Consider the following 17,699-nt stretch of genomic DNA (forward strand, 5'->3'; position numbering starts at 1 on the left):
TGGCATTCGGCTCTGAAGTTTTATGTTGCTTTTCTCTTAGTTTTCTCGCCTCTTTTCACTCGTATATACTTCCATTTACTTACAGATGAAAGCAAATAAAGGATTTTAAATACAGTAGGGGAAAAGAAACATGTTAGCTAAGCTGATTTGGGTCAGGTTTTTTTTTTTTTTTTTAAGATTTTATTTATTTATTCATGATAATCACACAGAGAGAGAGAGAGAGAGAAGCAGAGACACGGGCAGAGGGAGAAGCAGGCTCCATGCAGGAGCCCGACGTGGGATCCGATCCCAGGTCTCCAGGATCACACCCCGGGCCAAAGGCAGGCGCTAAACCGCTGCGCCACCCAGGGATGCCTGGGGCAGTTTTTTTTTTTTTTTAATTACATTTTTTGTCATTATTGACGTAAGTTCTTGGGTTGTATTTTTCTTAAAGGCTTGTAATATCATTCTCCATTTTCAGGCGTTATGAAGAGGACATGTACTGGAGAAGAATGGAGGAAGAACAACACCATTGGGATGATCGCCGCCGAATGCCTGATGGAGGATATCCTCATGGTCCTCCAGGCCCATTAGGCCTTCTAGGAGTCCGACCAGGCATGCCTCCTCAGCCACAGGGGCCTGCAGTGAGTGTCCATGTAGTTTATATAAGGGGGTGAAAGTGTAAAATTGGTTCAGCATTAGAAGATAACAGTTTGGGGGAGCTAATTCTTAGATTTAATCTCATTCTCAGTGTAATTTTTTTATCTGATTCAGAATTTTCCCTCCTTTTATTATAATTTCCCAATTCATGTCTTTATATGTAAGGACTTCACAGAGTTTCTTGAACCTTTCTTACTTTCAGCATAAGCCAAACAGGAACAGAGCTTGTTTTGTTGAGTGTTCTTTAACATTAGAGATTTTCTTTCCTTTTTTCTTCTTGAGATTAGCAAGAACCACCAATTTTGAAGTCAGCTGCTTTGCCTTCAGAATTATCTCCCCATTACAGTTGATGAGAATCTTTTTGCTTCAAATCCTGACCATCTAAAACCTACAACTGCTTCTGATTTGAGTGCAGGATAAGGAGTAGGTAAATGGTTCCACATGAGTATCACAGTTGATATACTAGGAAAACTATAGAAAAGATGTATCTTGAGAGTATGTGTTGCATAGAAGCTGTGTAAAAGAAGAGACACCGGGTGATGAGGAACATTTCATAGAGGTTCAGACTATAAAACAATAAGAGGATTTTTTTTTTTCTGTTTTCCAGAGAACATTTAGCAGAAATCAGCAAATTCCTTCTCTTTAACTTACTCTTTCTCATTTGTCTTTACACAGAACAAGCATTTGTAAGCACTGTTTTATTTTTATCAAAGCCAAAAAAAGTTTCACAATCACTGGTCTTTAAAGTTGAGTAAAAAAGTATATCAGAACCTTAGATAATGGTGTTGGGCAAAGCATGTGTATATACAGAGATATGCATGCATATATAATCATCTGACTCTTGATAGTATATAACTTCAAAGTTTGCGGTTTTATTTTTACTGAAATAGAAAAGAGGAACATAGTTTTAAATGGACATTTTGCATAGTTGACTTTCTTATCAAAAAGCTATGACAAGCATATGTATAGCTGAAAAATAGTAGTTTACTTTTGCTCAGGAAACATTATTTTTAAATGAAGTAACTTTTTTTCTCTAGCCCTTACGTCGTCCTGACTCTTCTGATGACCGTTATGTAATGACAAAACATGCAACCATTTATCCAACTGAAGAGGAATTACAGGCAGTTCAGAAAATTGTTTCTATCACTGAACGCGCTTTAAAACTTGTTTCAGACAGTTTGTCTGAACATGAGAAGAGCAAGAGCAAAGAGGGAGATGATAAGAAAGAGGGAGGTAAAGACAGGTGTGTTTTCAGAGTTACTTACTTTGCATATTTTTGTTTTTCCTTCCATGGATTTCTTACACTTGAAATAAAAAGGTACAAGGACTAAAAACTCTGGTGTGAGTGTACGTCTTGTCTTGTTTGAGTAGATATTTAATGTATTTAGGTGTTTTTTGCTAAAATGAGAAATACACCGTTCCTTACAATCGCCAATCTTGATTTTACTCCTTTTATTTTGATTTATATAAAACTATTTTGAGTCTTTTTTCAAAGCAGCTTTTGTAATTGCATTCAGCTGCTCTTCAGTTTTTGTTGCATTGCATCTGTCCTATGTTCAGTTTTTGTTTTAGCAACTTGTTTCCTTCATGCGTTAACCATAGGCATGAAAAAACTTAAGCTTTGAAGCACCTTTTTTGGGGGAGGGACCCCAAGATGGGGCTTGAACTCATGACCCTGAGATCAAGAGTTAGACACTTAACCAACTGAGCCACTCAGGCAGGCACCCCTAAAAACATCTTTCATAACAAGTTTTGCATTGTGATCTACAAGTTCTCATTTTCCTTTTATCATTTGGAAATATTTTTATATTAAAAATAACTTTTGGGGCATGTGGGTGGCTCAGTTAAGCATCCAACTTTTGATCTCACCTCAGGTCTCAATCTCAGGGTCATGAGTTAGGAAAAAAAAAAAGAACCACCGCCATGACTCTTACTCTGATTTGTAAAATGAAACACAGAAATGTTAATGTTCTTTGAAACTGTCCCTGTGAGAACTTAGCTCTTTATTTATCCATATTTCTTATCTAAATGAAGGATACTTCTTAAAAATATTAAGTATTTTTAAACTGTAGTTGGTGAAACTTTTAATAGTATAAAAATTATTTAATTTATTATTGTATATTTAGGGATTATCATGGCTCTGGTTGAGGAGAGAAATGTCATAATATAATTTGATTTCACTGCAGAGCTTTAAAAGGAGTTTTGCGAGTGGGAGTATTGGCAAAAGGATTACTTCTCCGAGGAGATAGAAATGTCAACCTTGTTTTGCTGTGCTCTGAGAAACCTTCAAAGACATTATTAAGCCGTATTGCAGAAAACCTACCCAAACAGCTTGCTGTAAGTATTATGGAAATGTTCATTTTTACCCCTTGTCTGGTTCAGAAGTTTTTGGCAGGACTAACTGTGCTTCAGCCTAAACCTAAGCCAGCCTTTAAATTTTTGGCTTGACTTTCCATATTGAGTTTTTTGTTTCGTTGTGCAAATTGGTAGAACTATTTTCTACTTTGTCTTTTTAGGTTTTATAGTGCTTGTATTTGACATGAAGCCATCTTGCTAATTTATTTTAAAATGTAAAATTGTAGCACATGTCTCATCCTGTTTTTTTCCCCAAGATTTGATGCATAAGAAAGAAGGTACTGAGGACAGAAAATGGTCTTTCTTTTTTTTGTTGTTAAAAATAAAGGCCCTGTATAGCAAACATAAAATTTTAAAATCTGTGAACCTCTTGCCCATTAGAATACATGTTTTTAATAAAATATAGTAAGAAATAGTCTTTCCATTTTGAATTTCCCTAGTTTTATTGTGATTTTTTTATTTTGTTTTTGTTCTATGTTTATGATAGGAATTCTCCTGTTTCCATCTAGCAAATCATAGCAATGGACAATTAGTAGAATATCCCATTTTGGTCATACAAAAGCAAACCTTTTTTTTTTTTTTTTTTTTTTTTTTTTATTTATTTATGGTAGTCACACAGAGAGAGAGAGAGGCAGAGACATAGGCAGAGGGAGAAGCAGGCTCCATGCACCAGGAGCCCGACATGGGATTTGATCCTGGGTCTCCAGGATCGCGCCCTGGGCCAAAGGCAGGCACTAAACCGCTGCGCCACCCAGGGTTCCCCAAAAGCAAACTTTTTTTTTTTTTGTCTTAAGTTTGAATTCTAAAAAATTTTATATGTGAGTTTGTCAGAATCTCAGATTTGGCTTTAGAGTGAATATTCTGTGGAGTGCCCGGGTGGCACAGTCTGGCTCTTGGTTTTGGCTCGCATCATGAGATCGAGCCCCACTTTGGGCTTGGCCCTTAGCACAGAGTCTGCTTAAGTCTCTCTCCCTCAATGAACTAGGGGTGGTGGAAGGGGAGGTGGGCGAGGGGTGGGGGTGACTGGGTGACGGGCACTGAGGGGGGCACTTGATGGGATGGCACTGGGTGTTATTCTATATGTTGGCAAATTGAACACCAATAAAAAATAAATTTATTTTTTAAAAAAAGTCTCTCTCCCTCTCTTTTGCACCTGCCCCCCCTGCACTTACTTGTATATTTGCTCTCTCTCTCCCCACCTCAAAAATATAAATCTTCAAAAAATAAATATTCCTTGAATAATTTATATAATTTATTTTAAAACCTTGCAGTTTGGGATCCCGGGTGGCTCAGCGGTTTAGTGCCTGCCTTCGGCCCAGGGCATGGTCCTGGAGTCCCGGGATCAAGTCCCCTATCAGGCTACCTGCATGGAGCCTGCTTCTCCATCTGCCTATGTCTCTGCCTCTCTGTCTCTGTGTCTCTCATGAATAAATAAATAAATAAATAATCTAAAAATAAAGTAAAATAAAACCTTGCAGTTTAATTAGGTATTCTAAATCCAAGGATTGACATTTCATTGGTAATGTGATATGTATTTTACAGCAATGAGTCAGAATAAATAGTACTTGACCACAGCAGAGCAACTGGTAACAAAGGGTGGTGAAGCACAGTATTGAACTTAAGCTCTGACACCTCTAATACTGTTGTTTACCTTATATTACCCTTGTTCCAGATACGAAGTTTCTTATTGTGGATAAGTCTTTTAAGTTCTAAGAGCCAGCAGAATTGGCATTGTTGTATCTGTTTCTTATCCCTCTTTTGAGGCAGCTAGGGCAATGGAGTGTGAGATAGGGGGAGAGGAAAATGTTTGAGGACCTTGAGAGAATTATATAGTTTGCTAGAAATACCTCGATCTTAATTGTGATGCTTAGTAAAACTACAAGGCAGGAAATACATCCTAAGGAAATAATCAAGCAGTTAGGCTAAAAGTAAAATACTCTTTCCAAATATACTTATAACTCTATAAGTGGGTTAAAAAAAAGAAGAATTCTTCATTTATTTAATAGTATGTACCAGGCACTGGTTTTTTTGTTTGTTTCTTAAGATTTTATTTACTGGGATCCCTGGGTAGCGCAGGGGTTTGGCACCTGCCTTTGGCCCAGAGTGTGATCCTGGAGACCTGGGATCGAGTCCCACGTCGGGCTCCCGGTGCATGGAGCCTGCTTCTCCCTCTGCCTGTGTCTCTGCCTCTCTCTCTCTCTCTCTCTCTCTCTCTCTGTGTGTGACTATCATAAATAAATAAAAATTAAAAGAAAAAAAAGATTTTATTTACTTATTAGAGAGCCATGAGCTGGGGGAGGAGCAGAGGGAGAAGGAGAGAGAGAACCTCAAGAAGACTCCCTGCTGACCTCAGATCCCACCACCACTACCAATGTGGGGCTTAATCCTTAGGACCCTGAGCCAAGGACTGACTGAGCCACCCACGCACCCTAATCAGGCACTGTTTTAAGGGGCTTATATAGTTAATTCATTTAGTCTTCCAACAGTTCTTTAGGCAATAATTTCTGTCCCATTTTACAAAAACAGGATAAGAAGAGTTAAATAATTTGTCTTCATGGCACTAGTAAATAACAGCTGAAATTTGAACTTAAATGCTATACTGTAAACACTCAATGTAATTTCTGTAGTTCTTCACTCGTTCATGGAAATTAGGGCTTATAATACCAACAAATTGTAGTGAATCCTGGTTTTTCTGGATGTTAATCAATACTTTCTGCTCTCTGATTATAAAGTATAGATCTGTTGATTTCACAATGTACAGTGGGAATGATTGAATTCAAGTATTTATTGGTTTCGTTCAAATTCTGCAAATGTATGAATACTTAACTACCTAGATGCTATTTGTAGGTACAGTAACAAATACAGCAGTGTTTTCTTCTATCCAAGAATTTGTAATCTAAGAGGGATATATAGAAACTCCTCTGATACAAATAATGGTAAATAATTAGCTCAGCAAAGAATTCTAAAAGGAAAGTTAAGAGATTAATGATTTTTGCATTATTGCAAGACTTCTTAGAGTAGTATATTATCTACTCCACATAAAATGGTTGAGGTAGGGGCACCTGGCTGGTTCAGTTGGTAGAGCATGCAAATCTTGATCTTGGGATTTTAAGTTTGAACCCCATGCTGAATATAAAGATTACTTCCAAAAAAAACAAACTTTTAAAAATAAATAAATACAGTGCTCGAGGTAGTGAGAAAATGAAAGAGCCATAATGAAACTGCTTTATCTGGTACTGTGAAAGGTCCAACTAATTTTTTTGTACTCTTCCATTATATAGGTCATAAGTCCTGAGAAGTATGACATAAAATGTGCTGTGTCTGAAGCGGCAATAATTTTAAATTCATGTGTGGAACCCAAAATGCAAGTCACTATCACCCTGACATCTCCAATTATTCGAGAAGAGAACATGAGGGAAGGAGGTTGGAAAGCCATTAAACATTCTATTTTTTCTATTACTTTTTTTTTTTTTTTTTTTTTCATTTACCTACTCTTTAAGATGGCATTAAGCCCTAGAAGGCAACATGCTGGCATTACATATGAATTTGATAGATTTGGCTTATGCAGCAACCAGTTTTGCTTGAGATCATTTCCCAGAAAGTAAATGCTCTTTTTTAATAATGTACTTTTATATAAAACACGCACAGTATTATTGACTTTCTTGATTTTTTTCTTTTCTTGCTAACCTCAGATTTCTGGAAAAAAAAGTTCAAAATTATTCTTGCTGACAGTGGACACATGAAAAAATTAAAGAAATGTTGGTAGTAAGGGGCCACAAATTTAACTTCTATTAAGAAGTTCTTGTTCTTGCCTTGTCTTAAAAAAAAAGACAAGAGAGTTTCAGAAATAAAATTGGTTAAATACTCGTAATACTTATATTTTAAGAGGCATTGTTATATGTGTAATCATGGATTTGGCTTGTCCTGAGGTAAATATTTCTAGTTCTCTGAGGTTGCTCTTTGGTTTGGAGAGTTTTCATGAATGCAGAGCATCCTAATGCGCGTAGATTTGGGCATTTGATCCCAATATTATTATGCTAGAGATATTGAAAAATAAATGGTGTAGATGTAGTTAGTAAGTTATAGTACAGTTCAGGACTTTTAAACTTACTTTACAATTGTAGATTATGAAATCCTGCTGGTGCCAGCAATGTTGCTTTAGGGACTGTTCTGTAACATTTTCAAAGCTTCAAAAGCTTTTAAGCCAAAAAGCATGGTCAGTGTCTGCCTTATGTTGGTTCTGTTGTTTTATGGGTCAGATAAAATTTACTTTGTTTCCTTTCATGTTGTTTTTGTACATCTTTAACTTGTTGAGTTTGGAGTTATATAGTCTACACTAATATTTCTTTGTGATACAGATAGAGAACAAAATACTGTATATTAAATATTAAAATTATTTTGTCTAAAACAGTATCAGTAGGCTCTTAGTTACTGTCCCTTTACATTTGTTTTCTTACAGCAAAGCAATTTTTTTAAGGCACTGGGCTTTCCACAACCCAGCAAGATAACTATTTTAAAATGTGGTCCTTGGGAGACGTGTCTAATCTTGCATACATCATATATATACCATACCAGGACTTGTATGTTGTATAAGCTTTGCATCTTAAAAATAAATGCGTTTTGTGTAAAGGATATGAACATGAATTTCCACTCAAGGTCTGGCTGTGGATACTGAGGAAAAAACAGTTCCTGAGTCAATCTGGTCAATTCATATGCAACATATGACTCTTATGATTTGAAAAATAAATCTTCTTATATGATATAAATAAAAGTTGTTATACTTAGGATGAAATTATACTCATATAACCATTTTAACTATTTCAGGGCACATTTTGTCCAATTATATTTAACCTTAGTTAAATTTATGCAATATTGAGTTATTACATTGCAAAAGTCTAAAGTTCATTTTGTATTTGTAGTAGAGTCTTTGATAACCTATCCCCTCTAAAGGAAACAAAATTATATTTTTGTCTGACCCAGACTTGAGTTAGAATTACTGTTCTGGATTTCATAAAATACTCTGGTGAGAGAAATGATCAGTCCAAAATTGGAAGATTTTACTTCAAGACACTGAGCTGAAAAGTTGGATGTGCAAAAAGTGTAGAAACATTGATAGTGTTCCTTGCTGCAGATAACTGCAGTAAACTATGTCTTTAGCTTCATTATGAAGATTGCTTCTTTCTTGGCTGCAGAATAACGGTATGTATTCTCTCTCACTGCAGCTCCCAATGCTCTGTGTCTTAAAACCACTTAAAGCCTATAGCTTGCTTTGGGGAGTTAGTACAGGGGGTAAGGAAGGCTTTGCCGGAAGAGCAATTATAAATCTTTAGACTTGCGACTTGCGCTGTGGTAGCCTTTTTAATGGTCCTGTTTAATACCAAAATTTATTTTTCAATTATTTAAAAGAAATTATGAAATTGCCCAAATAACTGTTAAACGCATGACAGATTTACTTTATGGTACTGTGTTTGACAGTTAAATGCTAAGTTAACAGTTAATTGACTTGAAGCTTGAAATGTTCGAAATGCTCTAACCCTTGCTACAGAGTCTTTTCTGCAGCAAGTAAGGTATGTGTGTGTTTTTTTCCACCTGTAGCTTATCAGGCCCGGTCCAAAGCCTTCTAGCAGAGGGGATTGATTCCTGTCAGGGGTTGCTGCCAAGACATCGGAAGGATTTTTGACCAAGGTTTTCAAAAGCTCAGTGTCACACCTGCCATTTGATTAAGGAGGGATTTTGGATGCAGAGTCTGGCATTTATTGTCCTTTGTGTGGCTGTTTTGTTTGTTTTGTCTTTGTCTATTCTAGAATTGAGCAGTGTTCACACTAGTTTTTAAATGGTTGTGGGTGGATTATATATTTTACATAACCATGTTAATTTAAATTAATATATTCCCATTAACTTTTAATCATAAAATAGTGTGGACACAGCATGTCTTCTAACTGGTGATTAACCCCTTAAAATTTATGAATTAGATTTATGTAGGGTAAGAATATGCTTTTTTTTTTAAATTAATTAACTGATTTTTGTTTTGTTAACTGGGTATTAGGCAACGAGTGTGATTTTTGTTTTGTTGTTTTTAGTACAATATACCTAAGGGGTTAATCCACTTGAAGTATAAAATGGGTGCAAAAATCCACACTCTAAATTCAACAGAAACTATACTTCTAGCTCTTAATTTGTTTTTAAATTGCAATAGGTGTCTTGGCATCTTTGAAATTGTATCATTAATTAAAATTGTCAAAGTTACAAATGCTTATGTGCAAAAAAGAAAATTTTTCTTATGTATTGAAGGAAATTATAACATTGTGAAAATAACATTAGAAATTCAGAAACTTTTTTAGAAAGAGATTGCACATTGTCACCTATTTGCATCCTAGCTTTAGCAAATAATGTAAATAAGGGACATAGAAAAAGGGTCCTTCAGCAGTTCTGTAACCCCACTTTGAGGAGTGGTTTTTTTATTTCATTTTATTTCCTTCTTTTGTACTTCCTTAGTAGCTGTGCTTTCCTATATTCCTTTTTCTTATCATGATCAGAATAGCCCCATCTCTTATGTTCAATATGGTTCTTGCAGGTTTTGAGATTGTTCACTATTTTTTAAAAATCACTAATATTTTGCCTTGAGAGTTTCTTTTTAGTACCCAGATTCTTGTTTCCGTGTCAATTTATAATGTTCTTTGATTATCTGTAAATTACCCTTCTAACATGTCTTCTGAAAAGTCTGCATCATCTGATTATTTGAGGAGCAAGAACTAAGAATAGAAAGCCCAGTGGATAGATTTATCATTTTTAGAATGTGCTTATGTTTTATCTACTTAAAATAAGGTCAGGTGTCTTTTAAGATAACTGAATGAATGCTCATGCAAAATATATTCAATTAAATATCTTGCCGAAAGTGGCAATAACTCTAAAATAAAATCGTCTTTAACTCCCTTTTTATTTTGTCTGCATTATTCATTTGGTACCCTCAATGATTTAGTAAATTATATCCTAAATACCCCGTAATTTTGGTGCGCTTTAGCCAGAAGACTGGTAAATTCAGTAGATTACTCACATGGTATGTAATTATGCTGTATTTAAAAATTGTTTGTACTATTCAATCATTAAGAGCTATGAATTAGATTGACTTAGTTGCTATTTCGAATAGTTTGATTAGCAGGTATGCTGTTACTTTTATACATACTTTACAGATACATTTACATGAATATATAGCTGGCTATCTATCTGTCATGAATGTAAAGTTAACTTCTTGTCCTAGTTTAGGTTCAGATTTTCTCGTTTAAGATAGCTCCTTTAGGGACGCCTGGGTGGCTCAGCGGTTGAGCATCAGCCTTTGGCCCAGGATGTAATCCTGGAGTCCCATGTCAGGCTCCCTGCATGGAGCCTGCTTCTCCCTCTGCCTGTGTTTCTGCCTCTCTCTCTCTCTATCTCATAAATAAATAAAATCTTTAAAAAAAAAAAAAAGATAGTTCCTTTATGTTTTAATACAGTAATCTGATTTAAAATCAGTCATATAGGGATCCCTGGGTGGCGCAGCGGTTTGGCGCCTGCCTTTGGCCCAGGGCGCGATCCTGGAGACCCGGGATCGAATCCCACATCGGGCTCCCGGTGCATGGAGCCTGCTTCTCCCTCTGCCTGTGTCTCTGCCTCTCTCTCTCTCACTGTGTGCCTATCATAAATAAATAAAAAAAAAAAAAAAATTAAAAAAAAAAAGAGTATTTTAAAAAATAAAAATAAAAAAAAAATAAAATCAGTCATATAACTTTAGGGCATATGTATTATAATTTATCATCGAAGCATTCTGCTTACTGCATCTCTTCTTTTTTCTATACTTACCCAGTTTAACCATGTTGGTTCTTATTTCCCTTTTCCACTATACCCAGTTTCTCTCCAATTATCCTTTGGAGTATTATCTGGGAACGTTTTATTTTTATTTTTTTTTTTATTTTTTTTTTTTCTGGGAACGTTTTAAAAGAGTATTTCATATTTCCTTAGAGCTAAAATTTCCTTGTAGAAGAGAAAGCATTGACCCTTAGAAATGCCTATTTGGGGCTTTTTTTTTTCTTTTTTTTTTTTTTTTAATTATTTATTACTGTATCAATCATTCCATACTTATTATTAGTTCTTTGCTATGTGAGCCCCAGAATAACCTATGACCATTTAGAATACTGAACAAACTCAATAGTTTATCATGAACTCTTATTTATTAAGGTGGATTTTTGTGTTCCCTCTTGTCTTGTCTTTGTGCTGGTGCGCTGTGTCCAGTAATCCTTCCTTTTGATTTTATTTTGGTGGGTAGGGTTTATTTGCAGAAATTACTTATTATATTTCTTAAGAGTCTAAATTCTCCTTTTGATTTTTACATTGGAGTATATAAATTTGCTGAAAATACTGGGTACATTAAAGTGCTGGTAAGCTTGCAAATGGCTCATGTGACACTGATGCTACTTTAAGGAAGTGTCTTGCTCACCTGGTCAAACACCCATTCCTCACTGCATTTTGCCAATTCAATCCATTTTAGATGTAACCTCGGGTATGGTGAAAGACCCACCGGACGTCTTGGACAGGCAAAAATGCCTTGACGCTCTGGCTGCTCTACGCCACGCTAAGTGGTTCCAGGTTCGGAACATCATTTTACTTTTTTCTTGTAGCCTTATGAGAGAGTAGTTCAGTACAACATGTTTAACTGTGTTTAAACATTTCAAAAGATTGCCCAAGCAATACTATTTTAAATTAAATCTCAGAAAATATGTTAATATAGAAAGCTGGCTATGAAGATCTGCATATTGCAGTTACTATTAATTTGACAATAACCTTAGGTTTGGGGGGCTGTTTTGTAGTTTGGGTTTTTTTATTTTTTTTTTTTAGTGGCTATTTTAAAGTTTACTTGTTCAGGAACATCACATGTTTGTGTATATATATTATATTCCATAAGGCTGCAGATTAACTTTTGCTTTAAATAATGGAATATGTGTTTAAAGCTTTGTGTATAGTTTTAAGATTTTTTCCCCTCTTTCTCTAAGTTAATAAGTGTAGGGAGTGAAAGGTGAGGAAGCAGCTGTTTGGTTTAGTGACTTTGCAGTCATGCAAAGGCACAGAAGGGAAACCAAACAGATTTCCTTAACCTTTCAGTCCCTAGACAAACTTTTTAGCTCTTTACTTTTTCTTTTATTTCTAATGTAGGCAGATTTTTTTTTTTAAGTTTACTGTTTTAAATGAACATAGGTCAAGGTTCACAGGGGATCAAGAAATATTATTCTTGTATAATCTGTTTACTTTGACCTAAAATACCAGCTTTTAAATACTAACCCTGGCATAAAATACTGCTGTAAATGGCAGCTCATTGAATCTAATTTTAAGTGTGGTTATTTTTGTTTTATTTTTATCTGAGCTTCCATTGAACAGTGGTATTTTAACTTTTCTTCATCAAGGGATATTTTCAATATTTCTAAGGTTAATTCACCTGGGTTTTTGTGTTGCTCTCAAGGCTAGAGCTAATGGTCTGCAGTCCTGTGTGATTATCATACGTATTCTCCGGGACCTCTGTCAGCGAGTTCCAACATGGTCTGATTTTCCAAGCTGGGTAAGTAGTATGTAATTTTTATGGTGTGAAAAATAAACATTTAGGAAATACTTGCACAGTTTTTATAATCTCCTCTTACATTGAATTATCAATTTTATTTTCATTTTCTAAATACGGTTTCTTTCCTCATTTAGTGGGGGTCATAGTGTGTCTAATTTTCTGAGATTGTACTATTTAAAGAATTGCACCTGATGTTTCCTTTTGTCTTTATTTTCTAAAATAACAGCAGTCATTAGTTTGCTTTTACTTATGTAAAAGTACAAAGACTAAAAGTAAGCAATTAATCTCCCTATCCAGGGTTCTGTTGACAATTTTTTAAAATAATGTGTAGGGGTGCCTGTAGGTCAGTTAAGCATCTAACTTAGGCTCAGGTCATGATCTCAATATCCTGGTAAGGAGTCCCTCATTGGGCTTCCCACTGAGTAGGGAGTCTGCTTGTCCTTCTCTCTCTTTCCCCATGCATGCACTTTGTCCCTCTCAAATAAATAAATATTTATTTTAGAAAAATAATGTATAAAAGTTTAAAATTTCAAGAATTCAGAAAGATAGATTGTGAAATAAAATATGAAGAAGAGGGATCCCTGGGTGGCGCAGCGGTTTGGCGCCTGCCTTTGGCCCACGGCGTGATCCTGGAGACCCGGGATCGAATCCCACGTCAGGCTCCAGGTGCATGGAGCCTGCTTCTCCCTCTGCCTGTGTCTCTGCCTCTCTCTATATATATATATGACTATCATAAATAAATTAAAAAATATATATATTTAAAAAAAATGAAGAAAAAATGTGCAAAGTTAGGAATTTCAAATAATGCAGAAAGGCACCAAAAAGTGAAAGTCTTCTCATTATTTAATTGCAAATTATCTTTAACAGTTTGTTGTGATTACTTCCAGGATAAAAGTGCATTCATATACACCATATATGTTCTTATTTGCATATATGTGCTAGTATCTCTTTCATATTTGAGCACTTTTGTTTCCTGAATAGCAAGAATTCAGATAGAGCAGGAGTTTATTTAAAAATATAGGTGAGGGGACACCTGGGTGGCTCAGTGGTTGAGCATCTGCCTTAGGCTCGGAGCATGATCCTGGAGTCCTGGGATCAAGTCCCACATCGGGCTCCCTGCACGGAGCCTGCTTCTCCCTCTGCCTATGTCTCTGCCTCTCTCTCTCTCTCTCTCTCTCTTATGAATAAATAAATACAATCTAAAAAAAAAGAAAAAAAATCCCTGGGTGGCTCAGCAGTTCAGTGCCTGCCTTCAGCCCAGGGCGTAATCCTGGAGTCCCGGGATTGAGTCCTACATCAGGCCTCCTGCATGGAGCCTGCTTCTCCTGCCTGTGTCTCTGCCCTCCTCCCCCCCCCCCCTTTCTCTCTCTCTCTCTGTCTCTCATGAATAAATAAATTAAATAAAATAAATAAAATCTTTAAAAAATATATAAATATAAATGAAGGATGCCTGGGTGGCTCAGTGGTTAAGCATCTGCCTTCGGCTCAAAGCGTGATCCTAGAGTTCCAGGATCGAGTCCCGCATCAGCCTCCCTTCATGGAGCCTGCTTCTCCCTCTGCCTGTGTCTCTGCCTCTCTCTCTCTCTCTCTCTCTCTCTCCCTCTCTCCCTCTCTCCCTCTCTCTCTCTCTCTCATGAATTAAATAAATGGAATCTTTAAAATTTAAAAAATAAAATGAAAATATAATTGAGCCTATTGATTTCAGAGTTGGGTTAGTGAGAATTGAATAGCCAGGTTACTTTAATTCTTTAATTTTTTTCTGAACACAGGGATGTTCAAGCTATTTAGATTATTTGCATTTTCCTTAACAAAATACATCTTGGAGTTCTTAGAGAAGGGCATAGTCAAATCTACCCTATTTGCATTGACTACATAGCATTCCCTTTGTGTGGATGGGCCATAATTTATCTTACTGGTATCCATTTGATGGACATTTTGGTTTGCAGTTATTTTTCCATTAAATCTTCATTATACTATTGTCAGCCTTTTGTGAGTATTATAATTCATGTAATAAATTGGTAGGGCTGCAATTCCAAGATCAAAAACCATGTGCTAATTATTTATCAGAAAATTGGATCATTGAAAAACGTCCAAAAACTATTGATCATTTCCTTCACATCCTCGCTAACTCTGGAATATCATCACACTCCTTACCAATATAGTAAATATAAAAATGTCTCTTTTTAATTTCCATTTCTTTAATTGAGTAATTGTTGGCATTTAGAATTATTTTTCTCTTAACTACCAGTTCCTTTGTTACTCAACATTTTCTTAATTATATTAACACTTTGTATAAGAAATTAGTCTTGGGATCCCTGGGTGGCGCAGCGGTTTGGCGCCTGCCTTTGGCCCAGGGCGCGATCCTGGAGACCCGGGATCGAATCCCACATCGGGCTCCCGGTGCATGGAGCCTGCTTCTCCCTCTGCCTGTGTCTCTGCCGCGCTCTCTCTCTCTCTCTGTGACTATCATAAATAAATAAAAAATTAAAAAAAAAAAAAAAAAGAAATTAGTCTTTACCTGTAACAAAAATGTTTTCCAGTTTTTCATCTGCTTTTTAGCTATATGATGATTTTCGCTATATCAGAGTTTTAATATTTTTGTAAATTCTAATCTATTAATCTTTTATGACTTCTGGGTTTTCTATTCTACTTAAAAAAAATTCTCAGGGATCCCTGGGTGGCTCAGCGGTTTAGCGCCGCCTTCAGCTTAGGGTGTGATCCTGGAGCCCTTGGATTGAGTCCCATGTCGGGCTCCCTGCATGGAGCTTGCTTCTCCCTCTGCCTGTGTCTCTGCCTCTTTCTCTGTGTCTTTCATGAATAAATAAATGAAATCTTAAAAAAATAAAAAAAAAATTCCCTTGTATTTCAGGTTTCTTCTAAAGCTTTTTTCCCCCCATCAAATTATATTTTCCACAAGTGCATATATATAAATTTTTCTCTGCATAACAAAAGCTTTGAGAAGGCTATATTCCAACTTATAATAGCATTTCTCTGAGGAGTAGAAGAAAGGATTATGATTAGAGATCTGTAATGTTTAGTTTTTATAAGGACAAAATATCTATACATTACTTGTATAATCTTTTTTAAAAGATTTTATTTATTCATGAGAGACACAGAAAGAGAGGCAGAGACAGGCTAAGGGAGAAGCAGGCACCATGCGGGGGGAGCCTGACGTGGGACTCGATCCCGGGTCTTCAGGATCATGCCCTGGGCTACAGGTGGCACTAAACCGCTGCACCACCGGGGCTGCCCACGAAGCTTCAGTTTTAAGTTTCTGATTGTCCTAGTCATCACATTCATCCCTCTCTATTCTTTGCCTCTCTTTAAGCACCATCTTGCACAAAGAATATTTTGGCTTTTAAATAGTACTACACTGAATTAATAGATTCATTTGGGGAATTATTATCACTTTTGTAATATTGACTCTTCTTAGCAGAGACCAGGATGTCCTGCTTACTGAAGTTAATATAATGTACCTGCCTAGGTATGAATATATTCTGTGCATGTTAAGTTTTGGTTTTGGTTGTTTGTACCTAGATATTTTATATTCTAGAGCCTATTTTTCCCCTTCACATCTATTTTCTGGTTATTGTTTGCATATATAAAAACTATTAATTTTGAGTATTAATTTTGCAGTCTATTACCTGACTGCATTCCTTTATTTGTAGTAATGTTTTTCATATGATTCTCTTGGGCTTTCTAAACTTAGAATCATACCTATAAATTATACTTGCCTTCTTTCTTTTTTTCTAATTTAACTGATGCTTCTAGAATAAATAAGAAATAAAAGAAATAATACTTTACATGCATGCTATAGTCTTTTTTTTTTTTTTTTTTTTTAGATTTTATTATTCATGAGAGACATAGGGAGAGGGAGAAGCAGGTGCCTCACAGGGAGCCCAATGTGGGATTCGGTTCCGGAACTCTGGGATCACGCCCTGAGCCAAAGACCAACGCATAACCACTGAGCCACCCAGGCGTCCTTTCCTAGAAGTATTTTTAATAGGCCTGCGTGGCTCAGTGGTTAAGCATCTGCCTTTGGCTCAGGTTGTGATCCTGAAGTCCAGGGATCGAGTCCCACATCAGGCTCCCTGCGGGGAGACTATTTCTCCCTCTGCCTTTGTCTTCATCTCTCTCTCTCTGTGTCTCTCATGAATAAATAAAATCTTTAAAAATAAAAATAAAAAAGGAATAGAGAGGTACCTGGCTGGCTCAGTCAGTAGAGCATGCAACTCTTGATCTCAGGGTATTGAGTCAAGCCTCAAATGGGTGTAGAGCTTACATTAAAAAAGAAATTGGGGGGATGGTGCTTGGGTGGCTCAGTTGGTTAGGCATTTGCTACCTTCTCAGGTCATGATCCCAGGGTCCTGGAATCAAGTCCCACATCAGACTCCCAGCTCAGGAGGGAGCCTGCTTCTCCCTCTCACTCTGCCACTCCTCCAGCTTGCACTTGTTTATGCTCTCTGTCAAAGAAAATCTTTAAAAAAAATTTTTTAAGGCTAAAAAAATATGAATCAGGAATGGAAATTGAACTTTATCAGGTAATCTTTCAAGATTTATTGACCTGAATATATAGTTTTTTTTCCTTTCAATCTGTTTGATATTGTTTATTATACAAATAGATTTCCTCATCTTAAGCTACCTTTGCATTCCAAAGGTGATTCTCATACATATGAGAATAATACTAATGAACACTAAGTTCTGTTTACTGATGGTCTATTTAGGAATTTTCTTGGTGGCATAAAATATTGTAGTTTATTTTTGTCCTCTATTTCAGATATTTAGATCAATAATTCACTAGCTCTAAAAACAGTGTGAAAAAAAAAAAAAAAAAAAAAACAGTGTGAAAGCTTTTGTTGTTTATCTAAATTCTGAAATACTTTTTTTTTTTTTTTTTTTTAGATTTCTTCTTTTTTTTTTTTTTAATTTATTTATTTATGATAGTCACACAGAGAGAGAGAGAGAAAGAGGCAGAGACACAGGCAGAGGGAGAAGCAGGCTCCATGCACCGGGAGCCTGATGTGGGATTTGATCCCAGGTCTCCAGGATCACGCCCTAGGCCAAAGGCAGGCGCCAAACCGCTGCGCCACCCAGGGATCCCCTGAAATACTTTTAGTAGGAT

At 36.1% G+C, this 17,699-nt stretch overlaps 1 protein-coding gene across 3 annotated transcripts in view; it reads left to right on the forward strand.

Moving 5' to 3' along the window:
• Positions 1 to 17,699, forward strand: part of ZFR (zinc finger RNA binding protein) — an 87,071-nt gene that overhangs the window by 48,547 nt on the left and 20,825 nt on the right. For 2 of the 3 annotated variants that reach the window (XM_038535400.1, XM_038535401.1), the window contains 6 exons: positions 461 to 623; positions 1,677 to 1,882; positions 2,826 to 2,976; positions 6,276 to 6,417; positions 11,516 to 11,613; positions 12,482 to 12,577. In XM_038535400.1, the coding sequence (XP_038391328.1) occupies positions 461 to 623; positions 1,677 to 1,882; positions 2,826 to 2,976; positions 6,276 to 6,417; positions 11,516 to 11,613; positions 12,482 to 12,577 (856 nt within the window). The remainder of the gene's footprint in view (positions 1 to 460; positions 624 to 1,676; positions 1,883 to 2,825; positions 2,977 to 6,275; positions 6,418 to 11,515; positions 11,614 to 12,481; positions 12,578 to 17,699) is intronic. The other variant, XR_005358622.1, reaches the window with a different exon arrangement.

This window comes from Canis lupus, chromosome 4 (genome assembly GCF_011100685.1).
Source record: "Canis lupus familiaris isolate Mischka breed German Shepherd chromosome 4, alternate assembly UU_Cfam_GSD_1.0, whole genome shotgun sequence".
Lineage (NCBI taxonomy): Eukaryota > Metazoa > Chordata > Mammalia > Carnivora > Canidae > Canis > Canis lupus.